Source organism: Schistocerca gregaria, chromosome 3 (assembly GCF_023897955.1).
Source record: "Schistocerca gregaria isolate iqSchGreg1 chromosome 3, iqSchGreg1.2, whole genome shotgun sequence".
NCBI lineage: Eukaryota > Metazoa > Arthropoda > Insecta > Orthoptera > Acrididae > Schistocerca > Schistocerca gregaria.
This window is the reverse complement of record NC_064922.1, coordinates 558,666,824-558,683,344: the sequence shown is the minus strand read 5'-3', so window position 1 is coordinate 558,683,344 and position 16,521 is coordinate 558,666,824. Positions and strand designations below refer to the sequence as shown.

General features: G+C 42.2%; 1 protein-coding gene across 1 annotated transcript in view; it reads right to left on the bottom strand.

Annotated features, from left to right (window-relative positions):
• LOC126353909 (BAI1-associated protein 3) overlaps positions 1 to 16,521 on the bottom strand; it is a 1,859,046-nt gene that overhangs the window by 269,924 nt on the left and 1,572,601 nt on the right. The window contains exon 13 of the mRNA XM_050003139.1: positions 15,833 to 16,036. Coding sequence (XP_049859096.1) covers positions 15,833 to 16,036 — 204 coding nt within the window. The remainder of the gene's footprint in view (positions 1 to 15,832; positions 16,037 to 16,521) is intronic.

Below are 16,521 nucleotides of genomic sequence, written 5' to 3'. Positions count from 1 at the left end.
AAGATCTTTGAAGAATACGTCTAGTTATAGCAAATCCTTGAACAAATACTGCGTTTATGTTTGCACGTATGCATCCGTATAGGCTGACCAAAGGGACACGTTAAAGCTAAGCTAAGTTGGTGGTTGTTTCTCAAGAACAGACACCACATTAATCAGGCCGAAGACGGTCAGTGGTCGTGAGTGACGATGATAATAGGCCAGGGGCACTACGAAGGGGTACTAGGGTTGTCCATGCGGTTGCGGTGGCCACTGTGCCCGGCTGGCCTAATGGTCATTTCCGCTTCGAGCTCCGAGCGGGAAGGTTCTTGTTTATTTTACTTGCCGCAGCGTCGCTTGTGTGAACTTTTCCTCGTTATCGTTCTGTCTGCCGAGTAAGTCATAGCGCCTCCGCTCCGCCGTACTGTCTTTTAGTGTTCGACTAGTTGGAGCTGCGTCGGCCGCTCCGCTATGGCTACCATGGTTTCCACGTGTATTCCACGAAAGGGTACTGTGAGCTTTACTCTCGATAAAACAACGCGACACGTGCACCCCGGGTCTCTAGAAATCCACGATTGGCTTGTCGATACAATTCGTGTGAACTTCGATCAGGCCCACACCGCTTGTTTTGACGCAGACGAAAACGTGTTTTACGTGAAATTTATGGATACCCTTCACGTTAAAAGATTACTGTCGCGACATGGTTCTCAAGTCCCGTTCAAGCATCGAGATAATTCCGTTAGTATGGTATCACTCGCAGATACTGAAATCGAATATACCAATGTTACAGTGTTCAACCTCCCACCGGAAGTTGTTGACAACATTCTAAAGCACATATTAACTCCTTATGGTAACGTGAAGAACGTCCGTCCTGAACGCTGGTCTACTCTACACAGATTACAGTGGAATTCGTTCCGTGGAAATGCTTGTCAAACGAAATATTCCATCACATTTACAAGTCTTCCCATTTGCTCCAAAAACTTCATTTCACTGTCCTGACTCTTCATTTCATAATTGTCAATGTGAATAATATAGCGATGTATTGAGCTGTTTCCTTGATGATGGGATAATATAGTCCAGAAACTTATTGTGATACATATATCGCACATTTGACAACTGGCGCGTAACATTCTGAGCTTGTAGCTATGATACACATGTAGCTACTGCTTAATAAATCGAGATGCTAAGAACTAAAAGGGTTTAAAGCACACTGTCGTCGGTTTTGAGAGTGTAGCATTTATTCATGCTCCTGGTATCTGTTGATATAATGGTGAACCAGTTTTATCCACATCCATATTGTTTATATGAACATTCACAAAAAGCTGCCTCGCCGATTTCTACGGTATTCATTTCCTTATGGGTCCAAAGCACAAAGCATAATTTTGATGCTTTGCCCTTCTCAACTGTTATTTTAGCTTCACCAACATAATTTAGTGTCTACCTGATATACGTAGTAGTAGTAGTACTTCGTAATCTGAGGAATATCGACAGTTTGACCCGAAAATAAAGCCACGGAATGTGCTTAATGAAAATGATGATAACGAGTACCATGTTGGAATAGGTCATAAGTGTGTATGTGGTGCATTTAGTAGTCTGTTCTTTTTGTTCTGATTCTAGCTCCACAATAATTACATACTTTACAACCGTCAAAAGGCACTTTTGTCGCCAGCTGCTACAGGAAAAAATTGTGAATTACAGTTAATAAAAAATGAAATTGTAAATATTAATTAATATGGGTACATTATTTTTCATAGAAAATAAAGGATATTATGACTTAAAAAAGCAGATCAGGCCTATGAGACTGGTGTTTATGTCGACAAATTTAATGTTCGTGAACATCTGTTTTTCTCAAAATGTTTGTCTTTGTTTTGGGCCCTTCTGGTTCTGAATGCTGTAATTTGTGCAAAGGTACCCGCTGTGTCATCTGGCCGCTGTTATCAACCCTTAGAAAGTTTCGTGAAACAGTCGATAGGCGTCATGAGTTCCTTAGTCTTATGAGTGCATTGTGTGGAACGCTTCTCCCTTGCTAGAGAGATTTTTTTTTTTTTTTTTTTTTTTTTTTTTTTTTTTTTTTTTTTTTTTTTTTTTTTGCCTGAAGGCCGTCAGCTATATTACGAAACAGTTACCGCAGGCTCTGTTCTCTATCAACTTTCTTCTTACTCACGGAAAAGAAGGCAGTTGAATTAATTGACTTCCTGCCTGCCATTAGATAAAAAAGTACGAAATACACTTGTAACAAGTTATTAAACGTCTCAGTGATAGATGGTTAATGAATGAGAAGGTACAATTATTCAAATAATCTCATTGACGTTAAATTACTATTAACCATGATTGATTAGTCATATATTTACACATTTGCTGTCGAGTTGTTGTTTACATTTAGTGCATAAGATGGAGAAAACAACTTTGCAGAACACGTAGAAGCGTGCTGTTGCTAAATATCACTGAGGAAAGCTGAGAGATCATATAGTTCATTAAGCTACATTTCCTATCTCTACTTCAAATGACTTGTAGCAAACTGTCGTAAAAAGAAAATATGAGCGTAAATATGCAGAGAAAGATCTGAAGCTTACTTTTGATACAGAAATAAATAAGGGGGAAGATTAGATAAGAAAAGCAGAAAATTAGATGGATCTCAAACGCGAGAACTAAAATTTACGAAGCTAATTCTAGGGAGCAGTACTAGTGATCTGACTCTTCTTACAGTCAGAGAATGAACTGAAATGAATTAGAAAGGGTCACTTGCGAACATAAGTAAATAAAATTAATTTCCCACGGCAGTCACACTGCTGCAGCACTTTGCTCGTGACAACAGCTTTTCGGTTAGTTTCTGTAGGCTGAATGGACCTCTTTCGTTACCTTTACAAACATGATGTATTCACCGAGAGTCGAAACTATATCCACTATGTCAGCAACCAATGAAGTTGACAACAATTGAGGGTAGAGACCACTGAGCTCCACAGCAAGTGGAATAAATAACAAGCTTACGTGATGCCCAACAAGGAACCAAGTAGGACATCTGCCTTTCGGGGAAATTTTTTTTAGTTGAGTCATCCGACCACATCTCAGTAATGAATTCAGATCTTCAGCTATCACTGTCTCTCTCCTTTCATTCCAGACCTTACACAAACCTTCTTACCGCCACCTGGAATATGGGGATCTACGTCATCTACTCCGCAAGACGCTGTACAGTGCACGGTGGACGGGATATTGCTAATATGCTGGTTTTCACACTCCCTCAAGTTTGTTAATGAATTGCAGTCTTTTACATGGCTGACGAAGTAATCGCCCCGTTGCATATTCATTATAAGCTAAAACTGGGAGCAAGGCTACCCGGTCGGGTACAAAGTTTTAGCCAGCTCTGAATATTCAACTCCTTGAATACTTCACCGGAAATGGGAGACATCAATTCAATGGGCCGTGTAACTGATGGTAGTTCATTCATGAGGTAAACTGTTACAATTCCTTCTTATTGCACTTGGGTAATAATACATGAGTGTTCATTTCATTATCCTTTGATTAGTGATTAATATTTTAAATTCCCCGTAGAAAAACCTCATAGACTTTTTTTGACGACTTAGCGACTTTCCAAAATCTTTGAATATGTTACGTCACACAATAGCACATTTTTGTCATTATTTATGGGTGAAGGTCGTTACTATATTGTATTAGATTTGCGATTCTCTTCCCCATCCTTGTTTAGATGAGCTAATGTTCAGTCTATTATGACTCGACACCAACGGGAAGCTACGTTCGAAATTTTCTTTCTTGTTGGGTCCATGTCTAGCAGTTATTATATCCGTATTTCAAGAAAAAAGTTTAGTTAATGGGAGGCGTAATACCGGTATTATGAAATTTTATTTATTTCACCTCATCCAAAATATTGAAATTTAACTTCTGATTCTTGCTGCAAATCCCAAGCTTATCATGTTTTAGGCTTTCTGTAGTTTCCCTGAATCAGTACGACCGAATCCGTTGGTTATTTGAAGTATACTACCATGGCTGACGAAATACATATTAAGTATTACAAAAGTCAATGTAAGATGCATGGTAGAAAATGATGTGTGATGATATATTCTCCTCTCACTCTTTTTACTTTTATGGATGTAAAGTTGGAAGGAAAAGGCCTTGTACGCTTAGGTAAGAGGTGTAATTTGTTTTTTATAATCTACTGAATAATTGCACGGGAAGGAGAGTAACACCAGATTTCTGGACGTAAATCTGTTACTGAAATATCCTAAACAGATTTTCACGATGTACTAAGCATCTTTCTTCGATTGCCCTCTAGGTCATATTTTTTAAAATTTCTTTGACCCCCTATCAGCCTTCTTTTAGCGAGGAATGCTCTCTTGGCCTTTCTGCTCTGCTCCTTATATATTCTAGCGTGTGGTCATTGTGCTTCATGGTGTTAGGTTTATCGTTAATCTCACTTCTACTACTCGCCATTATTGTCATCCTTCCACGCTTTGCTCTCAGTCCATATACCGTGTGTATAAGTCTCTCCAGGTATTGAAATTGTTCTTCAGTTTCACTGAGAATGCCAACATTATCATTAATATCTTCTCACCCTCAATTAAAATCGAAATTCTGAACTTTTTCTTTAAATTTCCGACATTGTTTGTTCGATCTATAGGTTGAAGAGTGGGAGAGGAAGACTACGCTCTTGCCTTACGACGGTTTTAATCCGAGTACTTCTCTCTCTTGGTATTCCATTCGTATTGTACATTACCCACTTTTCTCTACACTTAAAGCTATATTTATGTTAATTTCGTCTTGCAGGAATTCACTTTCTTGTTCAACAAATCCTATTGAGGTATCCTGATTTTACCCTGTCTTGCCTCCATTATCAAGCGCAAAATCAAAACTACCTCTCTGGCCCCTTTACCGTTAATCACTCAGTAATCCTTTGCGGCAAGTAAAGCGTACAGCTTCACTTTTACCTGAAGTGGGGAGTAGCTGCCAGTACTTGCACCTGGACAATATTTAATCGTCATTACATAGCAAATTTTTGGGAAAGACTGTTTGATGGTTTGTTTTGGGATTGGCGAATTACACCGGGAGATTACCAGTATGATATCCATCCCCGGTAGCTGAGTGGTCAGCGCGACAGAATGTCAATCCTAAGGGCGCGGGTTCAATTCCCTGCTGGATTGGAGATCATCTCCGCTCAGGGATGGGGTGTTGTGTTGCGCTAATCATCATCATTTCATCCCCATCGACCCGCAAGTCTCCGAAGTGGCAGTGGCATCACATCGAAAGACTTGCACCCGGTGAACGGTTTATCCGACGGGAGGCCCTAGTCACACGACATTTACATTTACCAGTATGATTCACAGAGCGTACGCAGTAAGCACTCTCTGTTGGAGTTGGTACACCGGGAATATTCGTGATGGAGGAAGGTAGCATCTCGTCTAGTAGTCACATCACAGTTGGCAGAAATCAGGGAGATCATGTACGTATGTGAGCTGACGGTACAAACCTTATTTACTTTGATGAGATAAATAAAATGTATGTGTAACAATAAAAAGCGATAGTAAAGAAAGTGTTTCAATATGTCCCAAAAACAGAATTAAACAAAGCTAAAGCATCAGAAACCATTACAGACTGTACTATGTGTGGAATATATAAAACTAACAAAACAAAGTAACCGATAGCATTATGTTAGACAGAATTATAAACAAAAACCAGCTGAAGATAGGACACAAAATGGTGAGATATGTTTGGATATAACAAAAATATACATACTTGATCTCTTCTTTCTGGGACATTGGTATGCTAATTCTGATAACCGCAGGCGTTGGAGGGGTGCGTCTAACGGCTGCAGTACTGCGATGTGAAAGGCGTCGGGAAACCTCAAAATTATCTTTTCCTAGTGCAAACAGCTCTCCAGTAACTACACCATCGTCGGAGTTAATGACCAAAGCGACAGCAAACAAGAATGTGGAAAATCGAGATTTCGTAAAATCTTGCCCACGGAATCTGATTTAATGTGGTCCCTGAATCTATTGTAATGTCTATATAAATAAATACACAATTGGATGATGTCTGATGTTATTCGTGTTACTATCTCCGTACGTGTAATGAGAAGTCCGGAGAATAAATTTGCAGAGTAGAACTGTTAGGGGTTATAGCTTAACCTGAAGCCTTAGAAGTGGTCGAGCTTCCTTTATCTCCTAGAAGCAACTTCACAGTGAGCTGTGGGGTTAACTTCATGAGTTGTATAGGCCTACTGCGATCTGTTACTGAGCCGAATTTAGATTAGTCTACCTTATAAACCAAATATAAAACTAAAAAATCTTTTCCAGGATCAGAAGTAGACTGCATCCATAATTTATTAATTGTAGTCTGCATGATATGCAGACTACAACGAAGGAAATGGTAGACAGGAAATTACAGAGATGAATCCTGGATACATTGACAGAACTACTGCTTGTGGAGAGTTTCAAAGGGACAATTATGCAATAAATCACAGTAACATGGAGAATGAAGGTAATACAGAACGATAAAAGAGTCGCTTGGAGCGATGAAATAGTGAAGGCAAAGAGACTAGGTCAATCAGAAATCCTTGGAAACACAGAAGATATTAGATGAAGAAAAGATGGAAAACACAAAACTACGAGTTGAGTTTGACAGTGCATTGAAAGACGAACGAAGCAACCTAGACTTGGAAGAACATACCATGTCAAAATTATACAATATAGTATACATGTTGTTTGAGATAGATGAAATACCTTCAGACTTTAGGAAGTACCGGTATGTTATAACTCCATTTTCAAAGAAGGCAACTGAAAAGACAAAGATTTCTGGTCAGACGAATTTAGGTAATATCAACAGCAGCAAAAAAATGGTTCAAATGACTCTGAGCACTATGGGACTCAACTTCAGAGGTCATTAGTCCCCTAGAACTTAGAACTAGTTAAACCTAACTAACCTAAGGACATCACACATATCCATGCCCGAGGCAGGAATCGAACCTGCGACTGTAGCGATCTCGCGGTTCCAGACTGCAGCGCCTAGAACCGCGGTAGTGGGTTCGTTATGAATAGGTAGGCAGGGATGAGAGTGTGTTACTGGTACAGTTCAATGATAGCGTTGCACTTATCAGAATGGATAGCAAACCAACACCGAAAACAGTAGTTCAGGTATACATATTAACTTCGCAAGCAGCAGATGAGGAGGTAAAGCATATGAGGATGTAGGAAGGGTAACTCAGTACGTAAAGGGGAGGAAAACCTAATAGTCATGGGAGATTGGAATGCGGCTAAAGCGCAAGGCGTAGAAGAAGAGGTTACGGGAGAATTTGGGCATGTTAGTCGGAATGAGACAGCGGAAAGAGTGACTGAGTTCTGCAATAAATTTCAGCTAATAATAGCGAATACTTTGTTCAAGAATCACAAGAGGAGGAGGTATACTTCGAAAAGGCATGAAGATGAAAGAAGATTTCAGTTAGATTACATCACAATCAGACAGAGATTCCGAAATCGGATACTGGTTTGTAAGGCGTGCCCAGGAGCAGATATAGACTCCGATCACAATTTAGTAAAGATGAAGAAAAGTGGAAATTCGTGGTAAGGACTATGGGACCAAACTGCTGAGGTCATCGGTACCTAGGCTTACGCTAAGGACAACACACACACCCATGCCCGAGGGAGGACTCGAACCTCGGACGCGCGGATCCGCGCCAACTGAGGCAAGGCACCCTTAGACTGCACGGCTACACCGCGCAGCTAATGATAAAGAATTCCACGGGGTCCCGCTCTATAGTCTTTAAGACGCAGAGGAAGGCAGGTGAGGAGATACTACTAAAGATCCTTACCGGAAGCGGAACGTCAAAGAAGACTGATTTTCTATCGAACAGTCAAACAGGAATGTAAAGAACTACTACACCAAACAAGAGCAGAAAAAAGTAAGCGTACATTATGAACCAAACGGTAAGCGATGTTTGGTGCTTACCATACAAACTTGCAACAAATAAGGTTCGATAACCCACTGTATTATCAAGCCTGCGACTATCCAACGCCACGATGACCATAGACTAGGGACATCAATGGTGTACCTATCCAGAACTTCGTTGCCGGGCGATGTAACGATGGGAGACACTGAGGTCCATCAGCATCTTCGCTCTGAATTCCTAGAGCAGCATGTGAATAACAGTGTTGTGATGCTATCTGCCCGGCAGGAAGTGAGACAGGCAACAAAGAAGTTAAAGAAGAAGAAAGCACAAGGTCCTGATAGAATTCTGGGAGAGGTGTTGCTTCAGCTAGTGGACCAAACTATGCCATAAATAACAGTATTATTAAAGGCATGTCTTTTGTAGGGTCGGATGCCCAGAATCTGGAAAATCTCGAATATCATTATAGCAAATGAAAGGGGAAGACCCAAGAGAACCGAAATCTTCCAGACCGATTTGTTTGGTAAATGCTCTAGCCAGAGTACAGGGAAAGCTTCTATGCCGCCGCCAGAGGTACGACAGACATTAAGTAGGCACGAGCCGTTTGCGGTACGGTTTCAGGAAAGGGAAATCCACCGAGGACGCGATAAATCACGCAATGAGTACTGTGAGCACCTCAGACTGCACGTATGTTACAGCCGTATGATTGATATAGCTGGGGCGTTTGATAATTTGTGGTGGCCTGCCATGTTAAAAAGACTGAAATAGATGGACTGTCCCAGTTGTATCTATGACATTCTACGAGGTTATTACACAGACAGGCAGGTGCATTTAGAACGTCCTGGAAAGAAATTTGTGAAAGACCTCAGGAAAGGCTGCCAACAAAGCTCTGCTTGTGGTCCCGAGTTCTTGGATGTTGGTATACAGCCACTGCTGAACCAGCCTTAGAGTATAACAAACACTAAAGGCTGCATTACCAAAGCAGACGATCGACAAATTATAGTTTCTGCTATCACGACGGTTAAATTAGAGAAAAACAGTACGATAGTTCTTTAAAGACTATGTATCTGGTGCGTAGAAAACTAACTTTAGTAGCGCACGAAACAGTCTGCATGTAGCTAAAGGGAGCATTATCAAGAACGAGAAATCCTACACAGTCCTGTGGAAAGAAAACAAGCATATAGGTACCTTGGAATTAGCATCGGCGAAAAGCATAACTTTCATGTACAGGCAGAAATCGTATGCCAGAGAGGCATTGAAATCTTAAATGAAATAAAAATTCGTCAAAGAAGTTTTCAGCTGCCATTAGAGCAATAAGAACGTACCACAACGCAAGTTTACTCGTTATTGTGGGTTGCGGATAGAGAGTTTAGGCTCATAGAGCCAGAAAGGTAATGGCAGCATAGGCTCTATGGTGAACACAGAGAAATGTACTCCTGCGCCTGACAGGGGCAATAGAACGACCGACTGAGGCACTACTGTTGGTATTAAGCTTTCTGCTTCTAGACCTAGCTGCGAGAAAGAAAGATGTACAATATTGGCTCAAATACAAATTCATACAGAAAGCAGAGCAAACGTTCTCCGAATGTGGAAGTGACTTGATACAGTCGAGTGCAGTGCTATATTACACGTCTGGGCTAGGTGGTGGCATCTGCTGTACATTTACAATCAATTTTAGAACAGTAATCGCATATATAAATCTGGCCTCAAATCGATAGAAATGGGAAAAGTGATCAGGGAATAGGTATATATCGACCGAATATAGAGCCTAATCGGTGAACTTGAGGAAGTACTTTGCTATCTTCTGGTTCGCAACGTACAATTTTTATATCGGACCAAGTATGCTGAAACAGGAGGAATCCCGGAAAACGTGGACATCGAAACGAAGGGAATAAGGGAGGGAGTCAATGTTTTTCCCATTGTGGCTGCATTATAGTGTATGTGTATTGAGGTACCAGTGATTCTGGATGCACCAGTCACGTGACATAGCCTGCTTTCTACTCGTATACAGCTGTGTTCCGTATGTGTTTTAAAGCACTGTCTACTTGCGACAGTTAATGGTAAACCTGTCGGTCATCAGATGACTTCCATGTCATGTGTGAAAAAACTTGACACACTCTTCTAAAGGAGCTTTCATTTATTCGATCACCCCTGTCGCATCTTGGGTGTAAAATCGAGACTTCAGGGTCATCAATAACTTAGCAGTAAGAGCTTGTGATGCGCTGCAATCCCTCTGTAGGCATTGCCTGACTGATGCGCTGATTACAGAGTTAGTGATGGAATGACTTGTAATTTTCACATGTCAGACTCTGCTGCTATCATTTTATGTAGGCCTTATGCAGGCATCATATAATTTCTGGACCGTGATCGGATGTGAACAGTGGACGTTATACGTCTCCGCAAAGCTATATTGCGCTCGTATGATGCACAGCAAGTGTTTTACCATTTGATAAGATAGTTCAGCGTAGAGAAACTGTGAAGAAGGATATATGGGGGGGGGGGGGGGGGGAAGGTTTTCCAGCGTCGCAGTCTTAGGCGTGTGTGTGTTTATGTTCTCTATCTTTCCGATACCTTCCAGGGACAGATCCTAGACACTAGAACAATAATTCAGACTTGATATCTTCGTTGATTTAGGTAGAAATGTATCCAACTCAATCCGTGTCGAACTCCATCACGTATAAAAATAAGTCTCTTCTTGTTTTTCTTAACTGAATGCTATTACATTACGGCACTTTGAAATCTGTTACTATACATGGATAAGGAGTGCTAAGCTCCTCGACATGGTAACATATCGAGAAATCTCGGGCACTTGGATGGGTTGGAACTTGGAGAGCTATATTCATTCACAAGACGTGGAGTGTAGCGCTCTTCTTCTGGTCGCTTGGAGATTAATTCTCTAACGGTGCTGCAGTATTTGTTGGTCAATGACCGTGTGAGTTTGGTCTTTTACCCTAAGACAGAGAGAATGCTCTGTGACTCCCATACGCTGAGAGATAGATCGTAAATTAAAAGCTATGTTCGAAGTGTTACAAATGTGTAGAGCGTTGTCTGATGTTCTTTGATCATATTTGTGTTCGAGAATTAATAATTAATGGACGCACTGCACAACAATCTACCCACATTCGCAATTACACTCGCAAAGTGATGTAAAAGGGGCTGTTTAGCTGTGATACTGAAATTGGGGGTGTTGGGGTGGGGTGAGGGGGGGGGGGGGGGGCATACTGTCACATCAATGGCCGGTGCTGAACTTAGTGTAAATTTCTTCGAACTATCAAGTCTGTTCCTTAATATTACAGTACATCGAAGGTGTCTTTTTGCATCACATCCGCGCATCGGTTACCGTATAATGATTTAGTGAGATAGCCTGTTGGAATTGGGGGAGAAGTTTTGTGGGTGGAAGACCACTTCTGGGGCTTGCTAGCAGCTAAACAGCGATCGCGTACGTGAGTGCAGGATTACGAATAACTCGAAATGGAAGGCCGAGCCATCATCTGTTTCGTCACGGCGACATATGAACTTAAATGTAGAGGTCATGAAAGACTTTCGCACGGTAGTTTGGAACCTCTCCACGACACTGCATCGATATGAACTAAGTCAGTTGGGCTATGGACTGAGTGGCGAATACACCTGGTGGTGGTGTTGCCTCTAATTGTTTAAATAAAAGCTGGTGTATGATTTCGACAGTTGACGATTAGCAAGCAGAGTCTTTTACATGGACTATTATTTTGACAATTTGGCTATATGGACGTAAATGCTGTGCGTTGTTTATGAGTGGTTCGCCTGTCTGTAGGCTGTGTAAGGTGTTATTTTTGACAGTTTGCAATTAGGAAGAGTGTGTATAGAGCTTTACACATGAGTTATGTAGGAGTGGTTTGCAGGTCTGTATGCTGTGGGGCATGTCAGAGCGTGTGTTCTGTGATACATATACTCCATCCCTAAATAAATTGCTCCCAATTAGTAAAGTACACTCCTTCTTCCCTCCATCAACCTAGTGTGGGCTGAGTCGTTATACCACCCGCCCCCTAGGAAGTGGTGGTGGTGGTAAGCTTCGTTTGCAGCAATTTTCTTACGTTGGTAGCGAAAACGCAAGTGAGCTTTGTTTACTGGCAGATTTCACACTTGGCGCCTGATCCCAGGAGGAAGTGGCGGTAGGGTGGATGAGGTTAGTACAAATGTCCTTTCTTTACGTCCAATTGTTTTAGGTTGGTAGCGAAAGAGCAAGTGACCTTTCTTTACTGACAGATTTCAAACTCGGCGAGGGTTCCTAGGATGAGGTGGTGGTGTGGTCCTAGAAAAATAGTTGAAATTAGGTAGTTGAACACCTTTGCATACATGTATGAAATTGTAAACTGAATTATTTAATATGATTAAAATTGAAATGGAATTAAGTACTTAGGTAATTGATAGGTTAGATGTGCGATGTGGGTGTTAGCATATTTACAGAAGACTATGTCCGTCGAGTGTATGGAGGGGCGATCGAGGGTGTGTGACGTAAGCGGTCAGACGTCTGCGGGGCGGCGGCGTGGTGCTTGTCCGGATATAAAGCGCGCGCGCGAGAAAGAGAGAGAAAGAGAGAGAGAGAGAGAGAGAGAGAGAGAGAGAGAGAGAGAGAGAGCAAACCGTCTTGAGTCAATTAACTTATCGAGGTGTCTCGTGGCGGCCAAACGTGTTGTTGTACAGTCATGGCTTATTCCACTCTCGAGCAAACTTTGGCCCCAAAAGTGTAGCACGGCGTTCTCGGTCGCACAAAGACACATGGTGGATGGCGAACGGTCGGCATCGACAGGTTTGAACATGTCCAGCAAAACAACTTTTGCGCCAAAAGTGTGGCAGGGCGTTCTTTGCCCACCGCGTGCTGGATCGAATGGCCAACCGTTGTGTGATGTGGGGAAGATTCTGTTCCCAGGGAAACAATTTTGGCGCGAAACGTGTGGAGGCGGCGAATACACGTGGTGAATGGACAACGGACCGTTGTGACGTCAACATCGGCAAGTTCCAGCGTGTCCAGCGAAAACATGTTTACAATGTGGGACTGATGCAGTGGCTAGCACGGACCAGCTCCAGCGTGCGAGCAGCCTCCTCAGATGACAGCCGTCGGCAGCAGACTGCACGCTGGCTGGCGGGGCCAGGGAGTGGTGACGATCTGAATTAATTCAGTTGGAGCGCGGACGTCGTGGCGACTGGACTGCGATCTCGAAGATGTGTACTGATTGTTCTGGAGAACAATTGATGACCATACTGCTTGAAATAAAGACTGCAGTCCCTTTCCTCCATGCTAAATCAAAGTATGTGACTTAGGTTTCTATAATTGCAATTTAGTATTTGATGAGAGTTTGACAGGTTAGCAGTGAAAAAAGGTAAGTGACCATGAAAGTTCATAGGATGTGGACTATTTCGTACGTGTAATCGATTATGGGGTTGGGATTTGAACTTGTGATAGATTTTTGTTATGGATGCAACGGAAATGGCTTTCTCGCAACGAAAATCGGACATTTTGAATAAATAATAATACATGATAATAAATAATAAAAAATAGAAGTACAGTTTTCGAGACATTGTCTTGTTGGAATTTGAACTTGGCGCAATTTTCTAGTGGAGGTGGACCAACAATAATAAATAATAATTACAATAAATGATGAATGATAATGAATAATAATAAAGACAAGTATGGTTTTGCAGCCATTATCGCGTTGGAATTTGAATTTGGTGCGAATTTTTTATGGGAGGTAGGCCACTAATAATAAATAATAATGATAATGAATGATAATAAATGATAATGAATGATAATAAATGATAATGAATAATAATGAATAATAATAATAAAGACAAGTACAGTTTTGCAGGCATTGTCATGTTGGAATTTGACTTTGGCGCCAGTTTTTTCTGGAGGGTTAGGTTAGTCGATGTAGCCCAATTAGCCTTTGTTCCCGCCAAAATTCAAATTTCCCACCATTTTTCTGGAAGGTTAGATTAGTGGACATAGCCCAATTGGCCTATTTTCCCACCAAAATCCGCCATCTTGGATGACATCATGTGGTGCTGCCAAGTCTACGTGCCGCCATCTTGGATGACGTCATCGCAGTCATCTTGAATAAATTTGGCAACAATGCAGAGTGCGCTTACACACATGTTGCCCCACTACTATTGTATCATAAACCATTGCTAAAAAAGTGGAATTTGCAAACATGTGTACATATTATAAATTGAACCCCCCCCCCCCCCCCCCCCGCCGCTTTTTCCAGTCTGTATGTTCAGGTTAGTCTCAAGAGGTAGTGCAGGGTCCCTGATACGGTTTTCGTTAACCGTGGGATAGATTCACGTGACGCTGATGGAAGTGACGGCTGGTTATCTGGTGGGAAAAGCGGTAAAGTAAACAGTGTCCGTAAGTCCAGAGTGCAACAAAGCTAGACCAGAGTCGATGCACCTGTACATGTGTAGGACCCGCAGCAATCAGCAGCCGTTCATTGATGACGCTGTGCTGTACGAGATGGTGTCGAAGTTGAATGACCGTAGGAGGATACAAGACAGACAAAATTTATAGTCTGTTTGATGAATGAGATCTAGCTCTAAGTGTGGAGAAATGTAAGTTAATCCAGATGAGTAGGAAAAAATATTCCATAATGTTCGAATATAGCAATAACAGCGTGCTAGTTGACACAGTCAGGTCGATTAAATATCTAAGCTTAACGCTACAAAGAGATATGAAACGGAAAGAGCATATAAATATTGTAGTGGGGGAAAGCGAATGGTCGATTTCGGCATATTGGGAGAGTTTAAGGAAGGTGTTGTTCTTCTGTAAAGGAGTCTGCTTGCAGAACAGTAGTGTGACATATTCTTGAGTACTGGTATAGCTTTTGGGATCCCTGTCAGGTCGAATTAAAGGAAGACATCAGCACTTCGGAGGTGGATTGCTAGATTTGTTACCAGTGGGTTCGAACAACATACAAGTATTTAGGAGACGCTTCGCTAACTCAAACGGGGAATCGCAAGAGCGAAAGCTACGTTCTTTTCGAGAGACACTAATGAGAAAATTTAGAGATTCGGCATTTGAAGTTGACTGCAGAGCGATTCTACTGCCGACAACGTACATTTGGGGCGAGGACCGCGGAGACAACATATAGTGGCACAACGAACTCTCTGCAATGTACCGTGCAGTGGCTTGAGAAGTGTGTTTGTAGAGGTACATGTAGATATTATAAATGAAACTCGTCCACCATGTCTTTATTCTGTTTTTAAAAGCTAATCTGAGGAACTATTGCAGGGATTTTGATGGGCTTTTGGTTAATAGACTGGCTCACAAGGAAGGTTTGTGTATATGATTTATTACCGCTATGAGAGGCAAGTCATTCAGATGTAGGTACTTAGTGCTACTCGTGCGAGGACGGAACATGTCGCTAGTCGAATTTAACTGTTACGGAGTCTTTTCCTAGAGTTATTTGTCTGGATGTTAGCCTTGTACGGAAATGAAAAGTGAATGATGGACTTTTCAGGCTATAGAAAATAGAAGATTTTGAAAGGTGGTCTTACAGAAGAATGTCGAAGATTAGATGGACTGACCGGATAACTGATGAATAATTCGGGAGAAAAAAAGTTTTGGTACAAATAGCCTAAAAGAAAGGGACGGTTGATAGGAAAGGTGCTAAGGCATCATGGATTCATCCACACGGTATTGAAGGTAGGTGTACGTGGTAAACATTCGAGAGGGATATCGTGGGTTGTCTATAGTTGGCAGGCTCAAACGAATGTTGTTTCCAGCAGATGTGCAGAAATAAAGAGGCTTGTCCATGAGCTATTAGCGTGAAGTCGGCACAGATCAGTTTTAGAGGTGAAGGCTACAACAGTAACTTGTCTTACAGTGAAACTGAAGAGCGACTTGTGGGGCGCAGCTGGACGGGGATCGTAGGCTATGCTGTTGTGTATTAGCAAATTAGAGAGAGATGCGCGTGGCGGAGTCTGGTGTCTTACCGAGAAGCGGTCGAGCTCGTGGCCAATGAAGACGGCGTAGAGGCGCTGCTGCTGGCGGATCTCGGAGCCGTTGTCCTCCTCGGAGTTGCCGCGGTCCTCGCGCGTCGACAGCCACAGCTTGAGTCGGATGCGGCCCTGGATGTTGGAGCGCTGCGTGCGCGCCTCCAGCTGGTACCAGCGGTCCAGCCCCGTAGACGGGATGTCCTGCGGGCGCACCAAGCAGCGCTATCGGCGTAGCCGCAATTCTTTTCCTAATTACGTTGCGATCATGACAGTTGCACATTGAAGATTATCAACAGTCAGTTATTGCTGATCAAACTCAAGAGTTAAAAAAAAAAAAAAGACTGGGATTGTGAACGAATCTTCAAGGCGCATATCGGATGATTATAATAAAAAAGCGCAGGTACTCACAGACGCCCAGTATGGACTGTAATTATTGTATGGCACCGAAATCTGGTAGATACTCTAATGTACACTACTGGCCATTAAAATTGCTACACTACGAAGATGACGTGCTACAGACGCGAAAATTAAACGACGGGAAGAAGATGCTGTGATATGCAAATGATAAGCTTTTCAGAGCATTCACACAAGGTTGGCGTCGGTGGCGACAGGTACAACGTGCTGACATGAGGAAAGTTTCCAACCGATTTCTCATACACAAACAGCAGTTGACCGGCGTTGCCTGG